Source organism: Panthera uncia, chromosome F2, assembly GCF_023721935.1.
Source record: "Panthera uncia isolate 11264 chromosome F2, Puncia_PCG_1.0, whole genome shotgun sequence".
Classification (NCBI taxonomy): Eukaryota; Metazoa; Chordata; class Mammalia; order Carnivora; family Felidae; genus Panthera; species Panthera uncia.
The window spans coordinates 42,457,777-42,468,821 of NC_064812.1; the positions used below are offsets into that span (position 1 = coordinate 42,457,777).

An 11,045-nucleotide genomic window follows, 5' to 3' on the forward strand; every position below is an offset into this window, starting at 1 on the left:
GAATTCTGCATTCACGGTCTCTGCCTGTTCTGTAACTGGTGGTCACTCAGGGAATTAAAAACACATGTAGAGGTAGTCTGCCCCTGAAGTGAGCCCAAAGATCAGAGGCACAGATTGCCATGTGTACAAGGAAATTTTGCAGGCATGAGGATCAGCGGGAGAGAGGAATCAGACTGCCATCACTGAAGAACCCCTTAGGTGGCAATGGAATCAAGTATACCTCACCAGTCTTCATTCTCATTGTTCAGGTTAAAGCTGTTTATTTTAATAATCTTCTTTCCTTTCTCCCTCAATTTATGAGATGATGTCAGTGACTAAAATGTTATATCCTGCCCACACTCTCCCACCTCAGTAAATGAAGTTTGTCTCCTCTATTAAATGAGATGGTCTTCATGAGCAGTAATCTACCGTTACAAAGCAGAGTGCAAAGTGAATTGAGAGGCTTTAAAAAAGGGTTTGGTCTTCAGGACCAAACCAGAGACTTTTGAGCAGAGTTATCAGAAAAAAATCAAAGTTCTGAAATCCTTTAAAACTGTAATGGGGAGAAAAAGGTACAAATGAATGTTGTTTCGTGGACTGTAAAGAGGAATGATATAATTAAATGGCAGATAATTTTACTGATAAGAACGTAACTTTTGAAAGCAAGATGTTTTCTTTGTTAGTAGTTGTAAAATGACAAAAGTATTTTTCTTTAAAGCTTTTTTCTCAGAAAATTTGCAGCAAGCCAAAACACATCCTAGATTACTTGTTTTAAGGGACATAATATGGTCATAAGCAATCCTCCAAATCTTTCCAAATGCATATGAAAAAGTCACTGAAGACTTCTGAAGTCTATGATCTGAAAGATGTCATATCTACTGGTATGTTGCAATAAGATAAGGCAATTCTTATGACACTGTATCATGGTGGATGCAAATTTATGTGGTTGGCTACTCTTGCTATTTTTTTATGTGATAATATCTAGTTACTAGAGAATGGAAAGCACAGATTTTTAAAATACATAATTGGTTTATAGTTTCAGATTTTTGGCTATGATACTTTGGGTAAATTACTTTCTATCTTTGCTTAAATTTTATACAATGTATGGATAACACCACCTCATTCTTATGAAGTTGCTATAAAGAGAATTCATATAAAGTGCCTGTAACAGCACTGGATGCACAAAAACATAAGAAATGTTAGTTTCCTTTGATTAAATAGAAATGGAATAAGTTGAATATCTGAGGAAATAGGAAAATATCATCTGATATTTTTATTTATAGTACCTTTTTCATATAGACTATGGGCTAAAAAAAATCAGCATTAAAATTTTTCATACATTTAAATAAACAAAAAATAACATTAGAAAACATGTTTCAAACTTTAACAGTTACTTTATTACCTTTATATCCTTTATTTTCTGCTTTTCGAAATTGTCAATGGTTTCCTCCAGATGACGAGTTGTTCGGGTAGCATCCATTGTAGCTCTCTGCAATTCAGTTTCTGCCTACAAAAAGTATTCCCCAACCAAAGATATAAAACAGTTCAAGTTAGAATCCATTCAACTGAGTCTATTTGTAAATGTTACAATTGCCCTATTGGCTTTTTGGCGTAATACTGTAAACTGTTCAAGAATATATTTTACCACATAAAATAAAATGATCTATATAATAAGCATGTGCAGAATAAAGAACTTTAAATCTATTAAATGACGATTCCTGACCTCAAACAAAAGAAAACGTAACTCCTTCCCCTTTCTTCCTACAAAATCATTTTTTTCCCTATATCACCCTTGGACTGTTTACTGTAAAACAATTTTCTATATTTTCTACTCCTTTCATCTGTTTTACCATCTGTGCCATTTATCATTCTGTTCTTTTCTCATTATTTCCCCTTTAACCCTTTATTTTCCAAATAAGGATGGACTTGTGACTTAAGTATTTTAAATTTTCTAATTCTCCAAATGCATTAAATGTTTCTAATCCTGTAATATCCTAATCAGATATAGAAGAATGTACACTACAGATCTTTATTTCAGCATGGGGTGTATTTGTACATTCTTTTTATAAGCTAATCATATTACACTGTTACCATTTAGTTAATGCTTATTACAAAAAATAATGTACCAGTAAGTAATAAATTAGATGGCAACTTTAACGCTTTACTTCATATACTGTAATGACAAGTACTCATACAATCTAGATCTGTAGTGTATAATCAATATGGTGGCCAGTAGCCACATGTGGCTACTGTAAGATTTAATGATTAAAAAACTACTTCCTCATTTGGTCTAATTGCATTTCAAGAGCTCAACAGCCATATATTGCTAGTGGCTACAGTACTGTAAAGTGCAGAACATTTCTAATCTACTCATGTATTTCACTTAAAAAAGCATTTCTTACTTTAGAACTGTAGTTGCCCAAAAATATTTAAAAGATTTTATTACTAAGCAGTAGAGGTTTTAAAAAACATAGCTTAATTTTTGATTAAATTCTAATACAGTTTTGTTTCCTGTACTAGTAGTATATTTACTCAAAAGTATCAAATATCATCATTTAATAATCCATGGAAAAATGTGCATTTGTCATCAAAGTTTAGTGACACGTACTATTTTGACATTTAGCCCTTGCTTTTTCAAGAAAATGTATAAATTGAAGTAAGTAAAAGAGTTTACTATAGGGATCCATCTCGACACACCACTTTATTACCCACCTGTGACTGAAATTTTTCATAAAGGAAAAAATACATTTCAAAGAGAACAATTTTTTTTAGTAAATTAGAATCATATGCTCATTGAGTTATATAAACTTGCAATCAGATTATACATTAATTATAATTTTATACTGATTATGTACTCTTACATTTAGAATAACTCACGGGGCACCTGGGTGGCTCAGTCGGTTAAGTGTCTGACTCTTGATTTCAGCTCAGGTCATGGTCTCACAGGTTTGTGGCTTCGAGCCCTGCAGCAGGCTCTGCATTGACAGTGCAGAGTCTGCTTGGGATTCTCTCTCTCTCTGCCCCTCCCCCACTTGCAGTGTCTCTCTCTCTCAAAAATAAGTAAACAAACTTAAAAAAAGAAGAATTTAGAATAATTCAAGTACATGATTTTAAGATGCTAAGAATTTAAAAATATAGTCATTATACGTATGTGTACATTTGCCATAAGGGTGTAAAGTTTTTTAAAAGCATACAAACTTTTAACTTTTTTTTTTAAGTTTACTTATTTATTGTGAAAGAGAGTGCAGACACATGTGCAGGAGAGGCAGAGAGAGAATCCCAAGCAGGCTCTGTGCTCACAGCAGTGAGCCCAATGCAGGGCTCAATCTCACAAACTGCAAGATCATGACCCCCAGCTGAAATCAAGAGCCTGAGGCTTAACCAACCAAGCCACCCAGGTGCCCTGGGCTTGCAATTTTTAAAAATATAACTGTATCACAGGAAATTCAAAAGTAAAATAGAGTTCCTTTGTAGATTAGTATGAAAAAATTTCTAACAGTTATTTGATGCATGTTAACCTTCTAATGAGAATATTCAGGAAAACTAATTTCTTAATAGTATTACATGAGACTCACGCAATTCTTTACTTGTGACTACTTCCTTCTGATTATGTCTTTGCCCTCTCCAGTTACTGATAGTTTCAAATTAAAAAAATTTTTTTTTGATTTGGACAGGTAGGTGGAATTGGCTAAACCAGGAAAAGAGTGGGGAAGCAGAGGCTACAGCTGGGACACCTGTGTTTTAATCTTCCCCCACCCTCTACCAACTAATATTCATTTCTGAAAGTCTCAGATCTTTTCACTCAGGCACAGTAACTCACACAAAGTTAACACAGCTATTTTTAACAAAAAAGACATAGGTTTCTTTTTCTTGTTTTTGTTTTGTTTTGTTTTTTCGGAAAATTCTTCAAAATCCTATAATGTATCAATTTGAGCAGGAAATGCTTTTTATTAAAACACTATGAGGGCGCCTGGGTGTCTCAGTCAGTTGAGCATCCGACTTCAGTTCAGGTCATGATTTCACAGCCTGTGAGTTCAAGCCCCCCGTCGGCCTCACTGCTGTCAGCACAGAGCAGGCTTCAGGTCTTCTGTCCCCTTTCTTTCTGTTCCTCCCCCTGCTCATGCTCTCTCAAAGATAAACATTACAAAAATAAAATAAAAAAATAAAATACTATGACACAACTCTGTGAGTTAGAGGTATCAGTATATTTAATGAAATTAGCCATGAGTGCAAAATGGCTTATAAAATGGTGAGCCAGACTGGCGTTTTTCAAACTGTGTCATAGGAAACTTTTTCCAAAGCCACCCAGGGCCTTGCAGGATGAGCAAGCAGACAGAGCCCTGAGATTCTTCTTTATCCCACCCTCTTATATCAGAGCCACTCCATGTTTTTTACATAATGAACTTTAACATGCTTGCTGCTTTTGAATTATCAGATGAATTTTAAGGGTCCATCCTAATAAATATTCTATTATGCTATGATTGAATATTTTTATATTTATATTGAATACATTTGTAGATAGATTGTCCTTTATTTTCTAGTCTTAGGTTGTCAAAATCCACTCACTTTTCCAGTGAGCATAGCAGTTCACCTATAGCAGTAATCTATTCCATTGTTGCATTTATTTCCCCCAATGTGAACCTAGCGACCAGTTTCATCTACAGTATAAGACTGCCTCCTCCACAGCAGTGTTTACAACAGACCATCTAAGTCAGAAACATCTTTGTCTTAGAAATGTTCATTTCTGTGTTGAATCTCCACACTAATACCCCTGATTCAATCCTACCAACCACTCGGGATTCCAGATGTGACATTTTTCTGCCTTTATGTATTCTCCTCCAAACAAAACAAAACAAAATTTTGATCTCTCGCTTCTTAAAATCTGGATAACCTGGTCTCTCTGCCTCAGTCCCTAGCTGGCAGTCATAAATTTTCCACCATTCTCTGGTTTTTCTGACTTGCTTAAAATCCAGACTCTATACTCTAGTTGGTAAATCTTAATCCTCAACTAGATGTTTCTGTCCCAGCCCTATGGCTGCCCATTTTTGTTTATTACAAGGTTGGGCTTATGTACCTTTGGTCCAGAGGAAGGAGGACCGCGCAACTGGTGTAGCCCCAAATTATTGCTCCAGGGGTTCCCCTCAGGGATGGAGGTGTTATGGAACCTCAAATGCCCCCAATAGGGACACTCCTAATTGGCTGAGCTAGGGCAGTAAAAACCTTCAGGAAGCAGGAAGGAGACACAAGGAATGGGAAAAAGAGGCAGGGGGATAAATTAGTACTTTCTATACAATTGCACCTATTCCAATTGTTGGCAATTAGCCAGGCACTATTTTCTATCCTTTTATTTAGTCACGAACAAGGTACATTCTACCTTAAGTAACAGTCATTCTTAACAGAAGATCCTTGTCACAGTTGGTAGTCCTATCTAGATCCTTTTGTGTCCAGCTAAGGACCTCAATTGTATTCTAGAACCTCCTGAGGGTCTTTGGCTGGTAGTCATAATTGTGGTTTCACACTGTTGTTGTTTTTTAAAGGTGAAGGGGATTATACTGGGGAAAAATGACTTTTCCTTCCTTTTCAAAAGCAGGGCAGCTGATTTCTATAATGAGAACTTGTAAATGCATAGGTTTCTTTTCAACCTTTATATTCAAATTTTCTGCACATTTAAGAGTAGAAATGCATAATTTCCATAAATATTTACTTTTGTACGGCATACCTTACAAAACATTTTTTTAAAGATCAAAAGTCAAAGGATACAATAACATGTCGATCAGATGGGTTTCGCTGTCGTGTTCTTTCTAACTGAGTTAACTGTTTAGCTTCTCGATTCCTTGCTGTTAATGTTGCTTTGAGGTCATCCTGAAAACAGGCATTTATGATTAATACAAATCTCTGATTTAAGAAGTAATATATACACACTCTGTTTTAAGAATGGGAAAACACTCCTTGTTTGGTCCAAGTATCATTACCACAGGAATTATTACTACTGCAGAATCAGTGTGTGTGAGTGTGCCTGTGTATGTGTGCATTTCTTTAATATCCTCTAAAAATAATGATACAGGCAAGATAATTTTAATACGAACCTATAACCATTATATATAATATTATATATAGAGAGAATTTTGACTGTGGTAGTAGTTACATGTGTATACACATTTGTCAAAACTCAATGAACACTTAAAACAGGAGAATTTTACTGCCTGTAAATTATACCTCAAAGTTGATTTAAAAAACACAACTTGGGATGTAACATGCGGTATGGAGACTATAGTTATTAACCCTGTATTGCATATTTTAAAGTTGCTTAAGAGTACATCTTAAAAAGCCTCATCGCAAGAAAAAAAGATTTCTAACTATGTATGATGATGGATGTTAACTAGACTTTTGTGATCATTTCACAACGTACGCAGATACTAAATCACTGAAACTAATATGTATCAATAAAAAAATAGAGCTTTGTCTTAGTCACTTTTAGTCTACCTGTTATTGCCTACTTTAAAATAAAAAAATATAAACTTAATATAAACTTATATTCATTTAGTAAAATAAGTTCTGTCCATATATTCTTCATGACTATAAATATTAAATATTTTAAACTTTCTATAATAATGTTTTATGTTGCTATAGTTTACTTAGTAAACTCACTAAAAATATCTCACTATTCTCAAAGTTCTAAGAAATGATGCTTCATAAAATGTGTGAAAAGAACTGTGTAAATATTATGTTATACTTTTTATTAAGAGGACAATTATGGGAAATCTCATCCTCATTGCCACAATACCTAATAAATAGTAGGAAAAAATGAATTTACTTACTCGTTTCATTTTTACAATGGTTCCATAAGCTTTCAAAGGTTCAACTACTTTGGCTTCAAGTCTTTCAACCTATTGAAAATTATTATAAAATATAACTGAAAAGAAACACAGACATATCAAAATTTAAATTCGGAAATAAAACCTGTGCTCTTTAACCTAAACATAATTACTACACAGAGTAATGTTTTAAGATGTCACAGTTTATCTTTATAAAAAAGCATCACCAGAAATTGATAAAACTCAGAATCGAAACTCAAATACAATAAAAACTATTAAGTTGCAGAGGAACAATAAAAGCAGAAAAGTACCTCGTATACAATATGGCAAGAAGGTGTCTCAGGTTTCTAAGAAGCTTATCTCCGCCACACAATCATCTCTCTATTACTTTTCTACCTCACAGTTGCTTTTGGGTAAGTCTCAAGACCTCTCAAATTTTAGTACTGCTATCATTATCAGTGTGTTTAGCACAGTGTTGGATATTCTACATATATTATCTCCAAAAGTAATAGTCCAACTTTCCAGATAAGAAAATATATTATCTCCAAAGTAATAGTCCAACTTTCCAGATAAGAAAATTGAAGCTGAAAGCTACAGCATATTGGAAAAATTTTAAATGACACAAATCCTCAAAAGCAGAAAAAGCTTACAGACCACTGCATTAGCTGCAATTCTTTTCTGGGAAGCCTTTTGTAAATTACTAAAGCTTGAAGAACAAGATAAATGGTCTCAGTGTTGCTGAACTGTCAAACCGCATGGTTGATTTTTTATTTAGAATTAAACTGTTTTTCTTGGGGCACCTGGGTGGCTCAGTCAGTTGAGCAGCTGACTTTTTTTTTTTGGAGCAGCTGACTCTTGATTTCATCTCAGGTCATGATCCCAGGATTGTGGGATCTAGCCTCATGTTAGGCTCATTGCTGAGCATCTGAAGCCTACTTAGGATTTGCTCTCTCTCTCTCTCTCTCCCCCTCTGCCGCCTCCCTTGCTTACAATCTCCCTAAAATTAAAAAAAAATTGAACTGTTTTTCTTAAACATTACAGTTTTTATCTCATTTTGAGTAATTAATTAATAGTGCTAGTGGAAGGCACTGAAAAAGGTTTTATAAAAAAATTTTTTTTTTTTTTAACATTTATTTATTTTTGAGACAGAGAGAGCATGAACAGGGGAGGGTCAGAGAAAGAGGGAGACACAGAATCTGAAACAGGCTCCAGGCTCTGAGCTGTCAGCACAGAGCCCGATGTGGGGCTCAAACCCACAGACTGTGAGATCATCACCTGAGCTGAAGTCGGACGCTCAACCGACTGAGCCACCCAGACGCCCCTGAAAAAGGTTTTATAAAGACATATATAGGGGTGCCTGGGTGGCTTAGTTGGTTAAACATCCAACTCTTGATCCCTGCTCAGGTCATGATCTCATGGTTCATGAGATGGTTCATGAGACTGAGCCCCAAGTCAGGCTCTGCGCTGACAGGGAGGAGCCTGCTTGGGATTCTATCTTTCCCTCTCTCTCTCTGCCCGCCCCCCCAGGTGCTTGTACATGCACACACACTTTCTCTCTCTCTCAAAATAAAATTTAAAAAAATCCAAAACTTTAAAGGCAAATATATATGTATAGTGTAAGAAAAATAACTCTTGGACAATAACATTTTATCAGGACAAGTAATACAAGATGACATTATTGTTCAAAATGAACATTATTTTTGGAGGAGGAAGAAGCCTTTTTTAAAAATGTTTGTTTATTTATTTTGAGCAAAAGAGAGAGAGAGAGAGAGAGCACATAAGGAGGGGAGGGACAGAGAAAGAGGGAGACAGAATCAATCCCAAGCATGCTCTGTGCTGTCAGCACAGAGTCCAATGCAGGGCTCGATCTCACGAACTGTGAAATCATGACCTGAGCCGAAATCAAGAGTCAGAACTCTTGAAACTGACTGAGCCACCCAGGCGCCCCAGGAAGAAGGCTCTTTTTTGATGATGTATGTTTATATAGTCAGTACTTTACATTTCATGTTGGTTTTTCTATAAACAAAATGTATATGAATGCTTCACTTTAAAAGATTTTAGGAAAATGAAACAAACCAAGTTCTCATTGAGTATTTAAATATTAGGAATCCTAAAATCAAAACCATGAATACTCTGAATAGTTTAGTCTATACCATTTTGAATAATCCATACACTGATTATGCAGTGCAAGGATTATCTTAAGTCTTTTTTCTGTTCTCCTTTTTGTTGCCTACCTTTTGTTCATGGTTCATTAGCACCTCCACCATTTGGGAAGCAGGGGAAATAAAAAAGGAGAACAAATATAAATCAATTCACTTTGCTATTTGATAAATAGCATAGAGGTTTTCTAGAAAGGGGCACTGAAATTACTGTCTTAACATGGGAATTCAGGGTTATCAGTGAGTGTAAATAAATAATTTTTGAACACTAAGTCCCCCGTTATGTTTAACTGAGAGTTGGGTGTTTATTATAGAAGACTGTCCTATGACAAGAACTCAACTTTTCCCAAAAAGTACCCCCAAATCTAATTACTACTCAAATTTCCGTTTGGATCGCAAATGTAGGTTCAAAGATCGTTATCTTTGTTTTTGTGAGTTTTTTTGATAATTGAAATTACTGGATTAGGCTTTTAAAAAGTACCAAAAGCACTGATGAGAAGAGTCCAAGAGAAGCAATGTGGCTCCTAACTTGGCAATTTTCTGACAGTAATAAACCTGTATCTTGAAACCTAAGATAAATATAAGTGAAAGTGCTTATGAGGTTTTAAAGGTAAAAATGGATTTTCATGAAGAAAACAATTACAACACCATCTTCTTCCCTCCTTTCCAAAGCAAAAGCAAAAAAACCAAAGCCACTCCACAAAGTCTCACTAGTTTATATCTATGATATAAATCAGCAAATCACTGCTGCTTTTTTTTTTTTTTTTAATCAATGAAATACCGGTCCACTTTGCAGAGCACTGAAGCAGCAAAGATCTCTTGTCCAATTATTACTTATTCACTCGTATCACCACTCTCAACATCTTCCATCTCCAGACATACTTTAAAATATACTTACGTGCACACAAGACACAAGTCATGCTCCTTTTCTTTCCCATGGGTACTATGTTTACTACCCCCTGTAAAGAGCCACCCCTTGGCCAAATGAAGTGGGGAAATTCAGGACTTCAGAACACCCTAAAGTTTAGTTTGAAAACGGTAAAATCACAAATCACAGGAAGCTTCCCTTTAACAGACTCACACAATGTTACATGAAATGTACGTTTATCATCAAGTGTGTGGTCGCCACTGCAGTTAGGTGGATTACAAGTGGAAGTCTTCACGGTTCCTTCATCCACTACTTCGGGGCTCATTCATAACAATGACGCTGTGACCTCACTCCATACCTCTGCTTGTCGATAATCCTGAAGTTTGGCAAACTCCTCGGCAAAGTTTTTCAGGCCCTGCTTTAAATTTGGGGTCTCTGTGCAGGCATACACGTTGATTTCATTCACCAGTAGGTCTGCTTTGTCTCGCAGTCTGGCAGTTTTCCGCACATAAGCAGCAAAGATTTGGCACAGCTCTCCGAAATGCTTCTCCACATTCGTGACAGCATCTTGCAGTTGTCTGGTTTGAGCGTCCCTAGAGAAAAAGATGACACAAAACGCAAATCATTCTCATCAGAGATGAAAAGGCTTCATCTCCGCGTTAATTTGATATGCAAACATTCCCGGGGCGTTTTGCGGCTTCGAAGGAGCAAACCATCAACGATCCCACCACTACCTCCCGAGGCGGGTTCCCCTCCTCTAGGTCCCCAGGTCGGGGCCTGGCCTCAACACCCCGACAGTGCGGGCGCACGGAGAGGCCAGGCTGTGGCCTGGCCGCGCCGCCGCGGGGTGGGGGCTGCTAGGGCTGCCGCTCGGCGCGGCGCGGCCTGGGCGCCCGGCTGCCTCCCAGGCGTCTGCACCGCCCGGGCAGTACCGGGCCCGGGGAGCGTGGTCCCAAGATCCACCCCCGGCCTCCGGGGCTCGCCGCAGCCCTGGGAAGTAGGCCCCAGATCGCAGCAGGGACGGGCCAGACCCCGGCCCAGGGTCGAGATTCGGCACGGAGGCCCCGGAGAGAGAGGCTCCGCTTCCCCCACCCGAGCCCTCGCGTGTGGAGGGGCCCTGGCCAGCCGAGGCCCCGGGGCTGTTACCGGTTTTCCAAGCTGCGCCTCAACATCTTGCCTGGCGCACGGCCGGGGACCCCGGGCTGGGCCCAACGACCTGGGCTC

General features: G+C 37.5%; 1 protein-coding gene across 1 annotated transcript in view; it reads right to left on the bottom strand.

Moving 5' to 3' along the window:
* The window catches only part of CIBAR1 (CBY1 interacting BAR domain containing 1), a 27,412-nt gene extending 16,404 nt beyond the window's left edge, over positions 1 to 11,008 (bottom strand). Inside the window, exons 1-6 of the mRNA XM_049633156.1 lie at positions 10,968 to 11,008; positions 10,180 to 10,414; positions 6,798 to 6,866; positions 5,740 to 5,841; positions 3,567 to 3,572; positions 1,382 to 1,486 (exon numbers count right to left, since the gene is read on the bottom strand). Coding sequence (XP_049489113.1) covers positions 1,382 to 1,486; positions 3,567 to 3,572; positions 5,740 to 5,841; positions 6,798 to 6,866; positions 10,180 to 10,414; positions 10,968 to 10,993 — 543 coding nt within the window. The 5' untranslated portion in view covers positions 10,994 to 11,008. The remainder of the gene's footprint in view (positions 1 to 1,381; positions 1,487 to 3,566; positions 3,573 to 5,739; positions 5,842 to 6,797; positions 6,867 to 10,179; positions 10,415 to 10,967) is intronic.
* Positions 11,009 to 11,045: the final 37 nt, after the last annotated feature.